This window comes from Phycodurus eques, chromosome 2 (assembly GCF_024500275.1).
Source record: "Phycodurus eques isolate BA_2022a chromosome 2, UOR_Pequ_1.1, whole genome shotgun sequence".
NCBI lineage: Eukaryota > Metazoa > Chordata > Actinopteri > Syngnathiformes > Syngnathidae > Phycodurus > Phycodurus eques.
Genome location: NC_084526.1, coordinates 328694 through 344837, shown reverse-complemented (window position 1 = coordinate 344837; position 16144 = coordinate 328694). Strand labels below are relative to the sequence as shown.

Sequence of the window (16144 nt, the reverse complement as noted above, 5' to 3'; positions counted from 1 at the left end):
TGACTTTGTTGGTACACACACATCTTCACAGAAACTGATTAGGATGCGACAGTGTCCGTATATTCATCCAGGCTGCCAGCTGAATTTTCAAAGACACTCCAGTCTGTGCAGTCTAAACCGCTTTGAAGTTCCATCTTTGCTTCATTGGTCCACTTTTTCACTGTTTTCACTCTAGGCTTCGCACATTTAAGTTGTTGCCTGTACGTCGGTATTAAGTGAATTAAGCAGTGTTCAGACGAGCCCAGGTCTGCACGAGGTATAGCACGGTATGTGTTTTTTAGCGTAGTATAGCAGTGGTCTAAAATGTTAGTTTCCCTGGTAGGACGGTCGATGTGCTGCTTGTATTTAGGGAGTTCGTGGTTGAGTTTAGCTTTGTTAAAGTCCCTGAGAATAATGAGGGGTGAGTCCGGGTGTTTTTTTTCAATTTCGTTGACTTGTACGCCAAGCGTTGTTTCATTCAAATAAACAAATTTCATGAAGTTACCGACATGTCCATTCCAGTGGACTACATGACCAAAGGACCGCTATGCACCACAGGGTTAATCTGTACCTAACTTTTGCATTGCATAAAACACATTGTGTAACTTTTCATTTATGCACCTTTTCAGAAAACCACACCCTCACATTTAATCGTGCTGAAATTGTCCTACTGCATGTGGGAACCTCTGTCACTGCTGCCTCAACCTTCCTTAACCATGACAACTAAAATGTTTAAACAACTTTTAAAGTTGTATGAACACACATTGTGCTGTCCTGTACGATGCACGAGCAGCAGCTCTTAGTAAAGTCAAGTTTCTCATACACCCACATGTTGGAGCACGCTGGTGGCAGATTCCTGCCTTCCATTCATGATTCACCTGTGAGGCACGCAAACACACACACACACCTTCATGTTTCAGTTCCTGTGAACATTAGCCGTCTAAATGGGATTAGTTTGTGGCTGAGAGGTGCAACGTGTCTCTTCTAATCTTTTGAACGTCTACCCAGGCATAGAAAGCACACAAACTGGCTTTCATTTAAGGTATACTGCACATAAAATTCAAAAGCTATAAAATACGGCCTATCTTAATTGCCACTCTTTTTTTATATTAGGGCAGTAATAGTTTCATAATCCCCCTAAATTACTTTGATCACAGAATTCCTGTTTTTTTTTTTTTCAATTTTTTAAAAATGTATTTATTTATTTTTTACATTTTTGAAAAATAAGCTTTTCAATCTGACTTTCCATTTTCATCTTTTAAATTTCAATAGTAAATAGACTAGGAGGTTGAACTGAATTTCACATTTTGTATGGATAGGCTCTTTAAACGTGTACTCTATTACAATATATGTGTAATGTCTAACAAAGGTACTGCATTTGCCAGTCGCCTCAGGTGGGGAAAAAAATGCCCTAATATTTCTTTAATGCTTATCTATACTGTTCTTGAGGAATTTTCCAAGAGTTAAAAACCCTACGTGCCCTACGATTGGTTTGCAACCAGTCCAGGGTGTACCTCGCCTGTCTGATAACGCTTCTCCCGATTAGTTTGGATGTATTTTTCTTTAAACTGCCAGACAAAATGGTTTTGTAGACTTCAGAATTCATTCTGCTGCTACCATCATGAGTTACATGATGTATGAAGACGAGGGAGCCCGTTTCAGAAACAGCCATGCAAGCCCAAGCCATGACATTACCTCCACCATGCTTCACAGATGAACTTGTGTGTTTTGGATCATAAGCAGATCCTTTCTTTCTCCATACTTTGGCCTTTCCATCACTTTGGTGGAGGTTAATCTTGGTCTCATCAGTCCATAAAACTTTGTTCCAAAACTGTGGCTCATCTCTGTACTTTGCAAAATCCAATATAGCCTTCCGATTCTTTTTGCTGATGAGTGTTTTGCATCTTGTGGTATGGCCTCTATATTTCTTCACTCGAAGTCTTCTTCGAACAGTGGATTGTGATATCTACACCCTTACCCTGTGGAGGTTGGCAAACCATTTTGTCTGCCAATTTAAAGAAAAATGCATCACAACTAATCGGGAGAAGCTTCATCATGCAACAACACAATGACCCAAAACACACTGCCAACACACCAAAGGACATTATCAGGGGAAAAAAAGTTGAAGGTCATAGACTGCCTTAACCCAATAGAACATGCATTTTACCTCTTGAAGAGGAGACTGAAGGGAGAAAACTCCAGAAACAAACAAGAACTGAAAGAGGCTGCAGTAAAGGCCTGAAAAAGTATTTCAAATGAAGAATGCTGTCATGGGTGTGTGTTCCGGTTTTTGTCTTCCCCCTGTTTCACACACACCTGCTCCTGAGAGCATCTTCACCACCTGTGCCTCATTCACCCTAATTACCCCTTGCATTTATCCTCATGTCTCATTATTTCTCATCGCCAGTTCGTTGTACCTTGTCGTCACATTCCAGCATTACTTGTTTCCACGTCAAAGACTCACAGTAAGACTAGACCCTGTTCCGATTATCGACCTCGCCTTTATGCCTCATGTTTTTGGTTACGGTTGCCTTTTTTGGATTGCCTGCCTGTGTACCGACCTCTACCCGTATATTAAACCTCTCTTTTTTTTAAACTGTCCATGTGTTTTGGAGTCGTGCATTTTTGGGTCCTATCCTCTGTTCCGTTCATGCAAACTCCACACATGCGAGGCCGGATTTGAACACGGGTCCTCAGGACTGTGAGGCTAATGTGCTAACCAGTCGTCCACTGTGCCACAATACTTTTGCTCACTTAAAAAGTGGGTGGGTTCAAACAAAAGGTGCTCTGTCCTGAGTTGTTAAACACATCTACATGTAAATACCATGAAATAAAAGCTGAAGTTCTAAGGTTTTGTTTCATATTCATCTTTTGATCTGAAACCCAAATGCCTTCAGTATACAACAAAAACAAAGGAATTGACCTTGCCGTTTCAATACTTTTGGAGTGGACTGTGTATACAATATTATGTACTGGATTTATATATTTAATATATTTTATTATATTTTATAATTCATATTTATGTATCAAAGCAACACAGTCACACCTACGGGCAATTTAGTCTCCAATTAATGCATGTTTTTGGGATGTGGCAGGAAACCGGAGTACCCAGAGAAAACCCATGCACGCACGAGGAGAACATGCAAACGCCACCCAGGCGGGGCCGGGATTTGAACAGAACTGTGAGGCAGATGTGTTAACCAGTGTCATTAAACAGACCTGTCACAAATAAGAATTTTCATCCAGTAGTGCTGCAATTAGTAATCAAGTATTCTACTGCCAATTCTATCAGAATAATCAAGGATAAGGATAAAACATTTTTGCTTAGTTAAAGAGCAATTATGAATACATGAGAAAATGTGACATTTCACATTAATGAATGACCATTTGGTTTCCTCTTTTAAATGAGAAACAGTATTTTTCTTAAATTCACGTTGTGCGTCTACAAACATTTCTTGTGAGGCAATTTCAAACACACAAATAGATTTCAGTTTAAACTTGGCCTTTTGGCCTTGAGTATCAAAAACAAGGCATTCATTAAAAAAAGAGGAACAAGTTTGTCATCTTGTTAAAGGTACAATTTTATCCAACTGATATCTCAGTCGGAACATTAGGGGGCACAAATATTACGTCAAAAAGACGCGAAGAAAAGGACGAAGATGAATGCAGTTTCATGTCAAATAGATGCTAGCTGTGTGCTGATTGATTGGTAAATAAAGTGAATAAAAAAAGAAATAGACAACAGGACTGATTCTTGAGAACACGACACTGACTAAACCAGACTAATGTACAGGAAGCCCAGACAACGCATGGCCGACCCGCCATGTAGCTGTTTGCGTGATGGCTCACAAAGCTGGCTGCTAAAGCTAATGAAAACCGTGCAATTCCCACAATGCAATGTGGATTTTTTTTATTTTTTTTATTAAAAAATTAACGTCGTAATTGTTATGTTAAATATCCATCCATCCATTTTCTGAGCCGCTTCTCCTCACTAGGGTCGCGGGCGTGCTGGAGCCTATGCCAGCTATCATCGGGCAGGAGGCGGGGTACACCCTGAACTGGTTGCCAGCCAATCGCAGGGCACATACAAACAAACAACCATTCGCACTCACATTCACACCTACGGGCAATTTAGAGTTTTCAATTGACCTACCATGCATCTTTTTGGGATGTGGGAGGAAACTGGAGTGCCCGGGGAAAACCCACGCAGGCACGGGAAGAACATGCAAACAGGCGGGGCCGGGGATTGAACCCCGGTCCTCAGAACTGTGAGGCTGACGCTCTAACCAGTCGCCATGTTACATATCTTTGTCGTTTTTGTGTATATCTTCACAGTGGTTCTTGGTATATGTTTTTATTGAACCTTATTTAACTGTCACATTTATTATTGATTTATGTTCTATGTAGGGTTGGGCATCGAGAATCGAGAACCGATTGGAACCGGGACTAACGTTCCGATTCTCCCTGAACCGTTCAAATTAAAAACATTTCGGTTCCCAGTTTTGTTGCCTACAGTCTTCCCACCAGGACAAAGTGGCGAAAACCAAAGAAGAACATGGACAAAGACGTGCTCGTGCCCAACGGCGGACAAAAGTGTGTCTTAACTTTGTTAAAATTAATGACCAGTCGCCTCAGTGCAATACTTGGAATGAGATTATATTGTGCAAAGGAGGCTTTCACGATGCGTAGCTTCTCATGCGCTCCGAGCCTCAGCCTAGACCGCGGGGAGCTTCAGTGAAGTCAAATCTCAGTCAAATGGGTGAGTGTAACAATAAAATATGTCAATGCCAACATTGAGACAGCAATAAACGGTTGCTTGCACTTTTGCACTGATGGTTTTTAGCGTTTATTTTAGTCTTCAAACCAACGTAAGCCTCGATGACCAAAAACAAAACAAAACAAAAAAAGCTCAACATTGGGCTAAAACTTCACTGTAGCAACTGTAAATCACAATAAATTGGGACAAAATTCACATAAATGTTGTCTCAAAGTATCACAAACACTAACCTTGTGCCTTATCGGTGAGTAGGGAAAGGAATCGGCGTTTTAGAGCATTTGGTTCCATCCATTAAAAAAAAATAAACAAATACAAAACTCACCGGTGCTGTGTGAAGTTACTTTTCGTGGCAAAATGCTGAGTTCCGGTGCGTACCCTTCAAAATAAAAGGCTACAAACAGGAAGTAAAGTTAAAACTTGCACATATAACCCATTTGACGTGACGAAACAGTCCCAAATAACTTAATTTATTATTATTTTTTTTTTACTTTTAGCTGAAACAATTAATTAATATTAAGTCAATTGGGTGAGTTCCACACATTGCCTTTTAGTTCGTAGGTTTGATATTGATACTGGTTATAAAGTACCTCGAGTCAGATGTTCATTTTACTCTATGCTGCAGGCTGCGAAGAAAATGGATGGTCATAATTTGGACACCCTTTATTTAAACCATGCAAACTTTTTTGACTCAGCCCCCTAACAGAATTGGAATCGAGAATCATTTGGAACCGGAATCAAAATAAGGAACCGGAATCGCTCAAATTCAAACGATGCCCAACCCTAGTTGTACCGTACTTAAATGAATGAAACCATTACTTTAGGTAGTGTGTGAAAGAATGCCCTCTTCGTCAATTCCTCGACCAGAGCGTGCCCAACATGGCGTTAACTGTTAAAAGGTAATAAGAACTAACTACACATAGGCAACAATGGTGTGGGACATCCATCCATCCATCCATTTTCTACCGCTTATCGGGTCGCCCGGGCAGTAGCTTTAGCAGGGAAGCTCAGACTTCCCTCTCCCTAGCCACTTCATCCAGCTCTTCCGGGGGGGGATCCCGAGCCGTTCCCAGGCCAGCCGAAAGACATAGTCTCTCCAGCGTGTCCTGGGTCGTCCCCAGGGTCTCCTCCTGGTGGGATGTGCCCGGAACACCTCACCAGGGAGGCGTCCGCGAGGCATCCGAATCAGATGCCCCAGCCACCTCATCTGGCTCCTCTCGATGTGGAGGAGCAGCGGCTCTACTCTGAGATCCTCCCGGATGACCGAGCTTCTCACCCTATCTCTAAGGGAGAGCCCGGGCACCCCGAGGACCCTGCCGAGGGTGTAGAGCTGGTCCACTGTTCCACAGCCAGGATTAAAACCACACAGCTCCTCCTGAATCTGAGAACAAATCTTTTAAATAAATATTTTTAATGAACTGATATTAGTGATTCAGTACACTTGAAAGAACTGCCGTGCCCATCACTAACTGCTGTGTGTGCTCCCGCAACTCCTTATGCTCCGCACAGTCAGAGAGCGAGAGCGAGAGAGAGAGCGAGATAGAGAGAGAGAGAGAGAGAGATGATGCCACACATTGACCAATCACGTGTGGGCTCTCGCTCATGCCTGAATCAGGTCTACTGTTCCACGGCCAGGACGAAAACCACAATGCTCATCCTGAATCTGAGATTCGACTTCCCGACGGACCCTCCTCTCCAACACCCCTGAATAGACCTTACCAGGGAGGCTGGAGGAGTGTGATTCCCCCTGGAGTTGGAACACACCCTCTGGTCCCCCTTCTTAAAAAGGGGGACCACCACCCCATTCTGCTAATCCAGAGGCACTCTCCCCGATGCCCACGCCATGTTACAGAGGCGTGTCAACCAGGACAGCCCCACAACATCCAGAGCCTTTAGGAACTCTGCGTGAATCTCATCCACCCCCGGGGCCTTGCATCCCTCACTCTTGTTGTCCACCAACGAGTTCGGGATTTCCGCCACGGCAGGCGCCGACCACCTTACCTTTGTTATGGACAATCCGTGATGAGCACAGAAGTCCAATAACAGAACACCACTCAGGTTATGATTGGGGGAGGGGGGGCGTTCCTCCCAATTACGCCCTTGCAGTTCTCACTGTCATTGCCCACGTGAGCATTGAAGTCCCCCAGCAGAACGATGGAGTCCCCAGCGGTAGCGGTCTCCAGCACCCCATCCAAGGACTCCAAAAAGGGTGGGTACTCTGAAATGCTGTTTGGTGCATAGGCACAAACAACAGTCAGGACCCGTCCCCCCACCCGAAGGCGGAGGAAGGCTACCCTCTCGTCCACCGGTGTGAACCCCAACGTACAGGCGCCGAGCCGGGGGACAATAAGTATAACCACACCTGCTTGACGCCTCTCACCGTGAGCAACTCCAGAGTGGAAGAGAGTCCAACCCCTCTTCAGAGGACTGGTACCAGAGCCCAAGCTGTGTGTGGAGGCGAGTCCGACTATATCTAGTCGGAACTTCTCAACCTCACACCAGCTCGGGCTCCTTCCCTGCCAGAGAAGTGACATCCCACGTCCCTAAAGCCAGCTTCTGTAGCTTGGGATTGGATTGCCAAGGTCCCTGCCTTTGGCCACCGCCCAGCTCGCGCTGCACCGACCCCTATGGCCCCTCCCACAGGTGGTGAGCCCATGAGAAGGGGGACCCACGTTACCCTTTCTGGCTGTGCCCGTGCGGGCCCCTGGCGTGGGACACTTAGACCAAATAAATAATTATTAAGACCTTCAGCATTTTGTTGTCACTTATCATATTTTCCTGTTGTAGAACTGCAAGTTGCACATATTGCTATAGAAAGAGAAAGCTTAAAAGTGTTGGTTTCTCAGTGCTTTGGTCAAAAATGAATAAAGCCAAACTTAAGGAAACATATTTTGCCGGTTGATTATGCCTTCGCTTTCTGTTTTTTGTTATCTTGTTTTGAATGATTTGTGTCAAAAAAAAAAAAAGAATCAACAGAAAAAAGGAAGATGTTATAGTTCTGAATATGTATTTTGGTTATTTTTTTATATTATTATTTTTTATTGTTATATTCCCCCCCTCACTTTTAGCCTCACAGTGTTTACTTACAATTTAAGTACATGCAAATGAGTTGCAAGATGGCTGTAAGATATTACATACTTTTACTTACTTTTTCACGACACTGTACATGGACCATTATGCCATACATTCACAAAGTTTTTTTTCCCTAAAGTTAGATAATAGTCAGGACTCAGCCATTGAGCAATGGTTGCTTTGATCTCAAGTTGTTGTGTCTGCAGCAGTAAGTCGTGTAGCCTTCAAAGAAGGTTTTGTCCAATGACCAAACAGCTGGAAGTGGATGTATAGAGAAGTCACGTCACGGTGAACTCTGGCCAGAGTTTATAAACAGATTTCCACCAGTGCTTCACATCTGAAAAATATTTCTAAATTGTATAAACTTACTTGGTTTGCAATGATGTCATCATTTATTCTTGGACCCTGGTTCTCTCCGCACATGGTGTTACTGTGTTGGAATAATTCCAAATCTCAGTTTGAGTCAGGTTTAATGAGAATTTACAGAGTTAAATTACTTTTGTTGATACCAGTGCAAATATATGGGCTTCATCTTTCTGATTATTCAAGCTTTAGTTTTGCTTTGTTAGAAAGTGAGTATGCAAGTGTATTTGTGTTCTGTTTCTGTGATGTAATTGCTGTGGGACATTAAACTTGTCTCACTCAGCCCTTATGGATCACTAATCCATATTATCTAGCTATTGACATTATTTTTAAAATTAATTGTAAATTGTATTTATCTAAATTGTATACATTTTAATCTATTTCTCACAGTCTCATCTCGAGTCGCCATCATTCTGTGCTGTACAGCTGACTACAAAATGTCCTCCAATGGAGACCTCAGCGACCTTGGGAGCTGTGATAGTTTCTGGGAGGTACAGTAGCTACAAAACACTAACTGTTCAAAACAATTGTTTTAAAAACAAAGCCTGTGTGCCTTTTTCACCAGAGTATAGGTCCTGGCTCATTGTGGTCCCAACACAGTTCACCAATGTGGCTGTTTAAATAGATGTGGCAATAACAAAAGCCACAACACACAAATTACACGTTTTTAGACTTTGTAAAATTTTCATTTGGAACAGTTTTGAAAGGCATACCATGTCTATAAGTGACAGCAGTGCTCAGCTCTCTTAAATTCTGGATTTCTTTTCAAAATATATTAGAGGGCAATCTCCTAAAAAAATTATGGTGTTGTACACTGCGTTGATGTTGTCAAATACAAAAACTCCATCGCATCCTTAGTGTCATGTCTGTCTCTGCATAGCATGTGAGATAGAACAATAAAGTTGTGAAAATTTGAACTAATAGAAAATAAATTTTAAGCAATTTAATTTTGTGCTTATTATGACTGTTTTGTGTCCCATGAAGCCGGGAAACTACAAGAGGACGGTGAGGCGGGTAGACGACGGACACAGACTCTGTAATGAGTTGGTCGGCTGTTTCCAGGAGCGGGCTAAGATTGAGAAGAGCTATGCCCTTCAGCTCAGTGACTGGGCCAAGAGGTGGAGAGGTGTGGTCGAGAGAGGTTAGTTCAGTCAGACCAGGTGCATCCACCATACACTATATTTCATAAGAAAAAACGGCCACAAGAACCATTGTTAAAACCTCTTTTGACAATCTTGCGTTTGCACAGAATTTTTTTACAATTACTGCCAAGCTTCACTTATTGATGCTGCTATTCTGTAAGGGCCATATTCTCCTGTGCACCCAATTCAGAAAAGACTCATATCTGTGCTTCCACTCAAATCTTTAATTTGGGGGCAGAGTAGCACAGGCGGTAAGTGTATGTGCTGCAACCGCCCAAGTGCATGTCCTCATTGTCTATGAATGAATGTGGTTGGATGTCTAGTGGTGGTGATGTTTGTTAAGAGGGGCCATAGGCGCAAAATGGTAGCCATGCTTCTGTCAGACTGTCCCGAGGGCAGCTGTGGCTACACAGATAGCTTTACCACCATTAGGGTGTGACTGTGGCGTGAATACATAATGTGAGCATGTGTGCAAAAGCAGCTTTGAGTCCCTTGAAATGCTCTATATAAGTGAAATGCGTTAATATTATTATTATTATTAATACACCCTCAGCCATGTACGCACACTGGGTTGAGCAACCCAATATGTGGGCGTTCTTTGTCAAATCTGGCCTGCGCACACATTGTCCTGTTGGACTTAACCACTTTCTCTTCCTCACTCCAGAGGTTGTAGTAAGACCAGCGCCCCGTGAAATTGAAACATCATATTACGTTTTGAATCAGTTAACTGCTGTCGGCACACTTGTGCTGACAGTGCGGGCCACATCTGGCCCATAACGATCACCTACACTCACTGACATCCCAAAAGCTGTAATGTGTGCCTACCACATTACGCCACAGCCGAGCGTCGACTTATTCTATCATAATAATTGCCAAAAAAAAAACAGTGGACTTTTTTTTTTCACCTGCAAGGAACTTATCTGCTTTAAGCATGCTGCTGGAAGCTTGGAGTTTCCTTTTGAAAGCAGGGCTTCCACTATTACAACAACAGTCATTGTAATGGTGCAATGGGGAGTTAGCTATTGAATCGTTTGTTTTTCTTTGCTTCTATGTCGGTTGTCAATTACATTAAAGTGACTCAGCCGGTCTGTGGCATAAGGACGGTTGCAAGGCCCTGCTATACAATGCCCCCCTTTTTATTGAAGGACCTCCACACATAAGCACGTCATACGTCATAAGCACAGTATTCTTATTATTTTAATTGGCTTTATTTCATACAGAATAAAAAAACACATGCTCTACTTCAAAGTTAGTGTGTCAGAGAGTGCGCGCGTCTGATGTGCACACGTTCCACTGGCGACGACACATCACCCACGTAAGGTATTTTCATATTTAAAGTGTGATATATTTTTCAATGATCTCTGTGACATTCACAAGTCTTCTGAAAACTAACAAAATCAGAATCAGCATGAGCTTCGTTGGCCAAGACACACAAGGAATTTGTCTCCGGGAGGTGGAGCCACTCTAGTATGTCAGCAAATAGCCACGATGACAAAATATACATTTAGGACATTAAAAAAAATCTAGTATGGGGAGTCATTGAGAAATTAGTGTATCACTAGTGTAGTGATGCTGATATAATGATAAATGATGCAGAATTCTCAAGCAATTTAGAGCAATTTAAAGTGACAAATAGTGCGGTGATCTGGTACAGTGACAATTGTGCAAATGGTACACGGTTCTCAAACACAAGTGGCCAGTAGTAATCAACAACAGTATCTAAAAAGTGCAGCATGATAAAATAGTGTGTGCACAAATAATGTAGAAGTGTCCCAACAGAGATGTGCAAAATTGGCAGCATGTTGCAATGAAATCGTAAGTCAACTAAGAGGTTGATGGCAAGAGGGAAGAAGCTGTTGTAATATTTGCTGGTTTTAGTTTGCATTGTTTGATAGTGCCTGCCTGATGGAAGAAGCTGGAATAGATGGAGACCAGGATGTGGCGGATCCATGAGGATTTTGTATACTCTTGTCTTAGTTCTGGCAGAGTGAACAATTTGAAAAATTTCTGTTGAGTTAGATTTTTATGCTGATTAAAAGTAAAATTGACATGCTGATTCCAAAATTGCAGTCAGTTTTTTTTCTAGCACGTCAAGTTTTTTTTCTCCACAGCTTACCCTCCAGATAATCAAAATAACACTGATTAGCTGTAGTAAGACTTGCCAGCTGATTACGATTGGACTCATCTACAGCTACGTGGCAACTTGGTTGTGCAGTCACAATGGAGACAGTGCGGTGAGAGGTGTGCAGCAAACAGATTTCTGTTTGCAATATCTGCAAACAGAAAGCTAAGATAGTAGGAATTAAGAGTTTGTGCCATATCCTTTGTAAAACATAATAGTGTTAAATAAACATTATAGTCATGCCTGTTTCTTTCATATTTCATTGTATGTCAATATTTGAAGTTTTATAAAACAAGCACATATCCGTTAAGTACAGTATTTTTTATATTCTTTAAGAAAACGGGGATCTATATTTCAAAACCTTGACGTGATAGAGAAAAACTGAGATCAGTTTTGGATTCCGCACCCAAGAATTAGTTAAAGCAGCTCTCAGACCAAACACAACAAAAATTGTTTGCCCCATTGTAATTATTTTCGGCGGTCTTGACTGTCTGTCGCAGTCTGATTTTGTCCTTCTTTGTGACATCACCAAACCAGACTGTGATGGATGAGCTCCAATTTGATGACTGCTGTGTAGAACTGCCTTAAAGGTAAGAGGACAAAGATGTAATGGGGTCAGTTAAAATTCACATTTGCATTGTTATGTAATACATTAATACAATACATTACTTCCAGCAAGTTGTCAACTATAGTTTAGCTAAAAATTAGGTTTTTATTAAGCGTAAAGCACTCCCTGAACATACCCGAAGCTCAAGATACCGGGGTGTGGTTACTCTAAGTTCTACCAGAAGTGACGTTGCAATTGACAAACACAGCGTGCTAAACTCTATACGCAATGACGAGCAACGTGTTGGAAAATGAGGAGGAGGAGGATTTCGACGTACAGGACCACCCAACTGAACTTGGTATCGTCAAATCGTATATGTTTGAGACGATTAGGAGGTCGGAACCTGACAGTGACGACAATAAGTAGCCAAGTAGCAGGTGTACAACAGAAAAAGAGAGTGGCCACTGGGTCGATGTGACGGTATGTCAAAGGTATGTCTTTATAAATGCAAGGCTAGAAATGATGGCATCCCAGGGGTGCCAATATTTTTTAGCACGACTATACGTGTGTGTGTGTGTGTGTGTGTGTGTGTGTATATATATATATATATATATATATATATACAATTCCAATGAAGTTGGGACGTTGTGTTAAACATAAATAAAAACAGAATACAATGATTTGAAAATCCTGTTCAACCTATATTTAATTGAATACACTATAAAGACTCTTCTCGAAGTGGCTGGGGAGAGAGAAGTCTGGGCGTCCCTGCTAAAGCTACTGCCCCCGCGACCCGACCTCGGATAATCGGTACAAAATGGATGGATGGATGGCACTGCAAGGATACGATATTTAATGTTCAAACTGATAAACATTATTGTTTTTAGCAAATAATCATTTATGGCTGCAACACGTCCCAAAAAAGCTGTGACAGGGTCATGTTTACCACTGTGTAACATAACCTTTTCTTTTAACAACAATCAATAAACGTTTGGGGAATGAGGATACTAATTGTTGAAGCTTTGTAGGTGGAATTCTTTCCCATTCTTGCTTGATGTACAGTTTCAGCTGTTCAATAGTCCGGGGTCTCCGTTGTCGTATTTTACGCTCCGTAATGCGCCACACATTTTCAATGGGAGACAGGTCTGGACTGCAGGCAGGCCAGTCTAGTACCCGCACTCTTTTACTACGAAGGCACGCTGTAGTAACACATGCAGAATGTGGTTTGCATTGTCTTGCTGAAATAAGCAGGGGCGTCCATGAAAAAGACGTTGCTTGGATGGCAACATATGTTTCTCCAAAACCTGTATGTACCTTTATGCATTAATGGTGCCTTCACAGATGTGTAAGTTACCCATGCCACTAACCCAGCCCCATACCATCATATATGCTGGCTTTTAAACTTTGCGTCAATAACAGTTCAGATGGTTCTTTTCCTATTTGGCCCGGAGGACAGAACGTCCACAATTTCCAAAAACAATTTGAAATGTGGACTCTTCGGACCACAGAACACTTTTCCACTTTGCATCAGTCCATCTTAGATGAGCTCGGGCCCAGAGAAGCCGGCGGAGTTTCTGAGTGTTGTTGATAAATGGCTTTTGCTTTGCATCGTAGAGTTTCAAGTTGCACTTACGGATGTAGCGCCAAACTGTATTTACTGACATTGGTTTTCTGAAATGTTCCTGAGCCCATGTGGTGATATCCTTTACACATTGATGTCGGTTTTTGATGCAGTGCCGCCTGAGGGATCGAAGGTCACAGGCATTCAATGTTGGTTTTCAGCCTTGCCGCTTACATGCAGTGATTTCTCCAGATTCTCTGAACCGTTTGAGGATATTATGGACCGTAGATGATGAAATCCCTAAATTCCTTGCAATTGTACGTTGAGGAACATTGTCCTTAAACTGTTCGACTATTTCTCACGCACTACACCTCTTTGTGAACCTTGCCCCATCTTTGCTTGTGAATGACTGAGCAATTCAGGGAAGCTCCTTTCATACCCAATCAGGACACCCACCTGTTCCCAATTAGCCTGTTCACCTGTGGGATATTCCAAACAGGTGTTTGATGAGCATTCCTCAACTTTGGTTCTTAAAATTCTAAGTCAATGATTGTTTCCTAAAAACAAAAAGATTTATCAGTTTGAACATTAAATATCTTGTATTTGTAGTGTATTCAATTAAATATAGGTTGAACATGGTTTACAAATCATTGTATTCTGTTTTTATTTGTTTAACACAACGTCCCAACTTCATTGGAATTGGGCTTGTGTGCGCGTGTGTGTGTATATATATATATATATATATATATTTTTTTTTTTTGGAGAATGGAGTTGATGTTGGTCTTCCACTTCAGATCCTGAGAGACTTTAATTTCCAGGTACTTGAAGGTCTCGACTGTTGACACAGCGTGAGGGGCAGCTGTGGCGAAGGATGTTTCCTGAAGTCCACGATCATCTCTACAGTCTTGAGCACTTTCATCTCCAGGTTGTATTGGCTGTATCAAAGTTCCAGCTGCTCCACGACCTGTCGCAACGCACTCGTCACAGTCTTTGATAAGGCCAATGACTGTGGTGTCGTCTGCAAACTTAAGCAGTTTGACAGCCATGTGCGTTGAGGTGCAGTCGTTTGTATAAAAAGAGTAAAATAGCGGCGATAGGACACATCCTTTGGGGGCTGATGGTGCTTGTGGATGAGGTGGTGAACCCCAGCCTCACCTGCTGTCCTGGCAGATGGCAGGCGAGACGCTAAGCTGGAGAAGCTTGGAGTAAAGGAGTTTGGGGATGATGGTGTTGAATGCAAAGCTGAAGTCCACGAACAGGATCCTCGCGTAGCTCCCTGCACCGCCGAGGTGTTCCAGGAAGAAGTGCAGTCCCATGTTGACGGTGTCATCCACAGACCTGTTTGCTTGATAGGCAAACTGCAGGGGGTCCAGCAGCGCGTCCTGTGACTCTCTTGATGAGGTCCAGCACGAGGCGTTCAAAGGATTTCATGACCACAGATGTCAGGGTGACAGGTCTGTAGTCATTCACTCCTTAATTGCGGGTTTCTTGGGGACTGGGATAATACCAGACCTTTTGAGGCAGGATGGGACTTCACACAGTTCCGAAGATCTATTGTTCTCAGGGCTTTGAATAGATTTCAACTGAACTGTTCTGTTTGTCTTAGTAGAGCTTGTCAGACAGAGACCTTACCAAATCAGAGAAGGAGGTGATGGCCAAAGGTTTGAAATTTGCCGTGACACCACAAGTTCCAGTCGTTATGATCACAGCAGCCGAATCAGCTGTTAGAAAAACAAACAGAAACCAAAGGGGAACAAATCAGGTTAAGTGTCTAAGGGCAATTTAGAGTCTTCAATCAACCTACCACGGATGTTTTGGGTATGTGGGAGAAAACCGGACTACCCGGAGAAAACCCACGCAGGTACGGGGAGAACATACAAACTTCACACAAGCGGGGCCGGGATTTGAACCCCGGTCCTCAGCACTGTGAGGCAGATGTGCTAACCAGTCGGTCACCGTGCCGCATAATACAAAATATATTAATATATATTTATTTATTTTCAGCAGTCATTTGTCTTCATTTCATAGTGTGTGTCTTTACTGTCTAGCTTCCAATCGTTTTAAATGTTTTTGTTTCATCAGATTTCAGTTTCTGCGTCTTGCCATGTCAACGTTATCTGCCTGGGGTCTTGAGAATTCACATCGCTGGTTTAGTACAAATATGCACTATGAATAGTGGTTGTCTTCTTATGTCATATGAAATAGGTTGTCTTCTTATGTCATATGAAATAGAAATAACAATATAAGGTTAAGAACATAACTACTAGCTACTAGCTTTGGCCTCCAAAACTCCGACCAAATAATGTGTCAACTCGTGTATCAACTTCTCCTTGAAAGGTTTTCTCTATTAGAGGGACGTGCTCGCCAACTAGAGCACAATAGTTTGGTAACTGTAAATGTGGCGGGCCCACCTGATATTATTGGTTGTAGCCGACCCACTATCTCTGTTAGCATTGACCCCAAGTGTCTCGCTAACCGTGGCGAGCCCGTTCAGATGCATAACAAATTCACTCCTTTAGCTAGTCCCATTCCTATTCAGTCTACTGGTTCCTACACATTAGTCATAGGTGACGCCATCACTTGT

At 42.4% G+C, this 16144-nt stretch overlaps 1 protein-coding gene across 5 annotated transcripts in view; it reads left to right on the top strand.

Moving 5' to 3' along the window:
• Nucleotides 1–16144, top strand: part of pacsin3 (protein kinase C and casein kinase substrate in neurons 3) — a 72106-nt gene that overhangs the window by 26667 nt on the left and 29295 nt on the right. For all 5 annotated transcript variants that reach the window (XM_061703941.1, XM_061703932.1, XM_061703961.1 and 2 more), the window contains 2 exons: nt 8579–8679; nt 9173–9329. In XM_061703941.1, coding sequence (XP_061559925.1) covers nt 8579–8679; nt 9173–9329 — 258 coding nt within the window. The remainder of the gene's footprint in view (nt 1–8578; nt 8680–9172; nt 9330–16144) is intronic.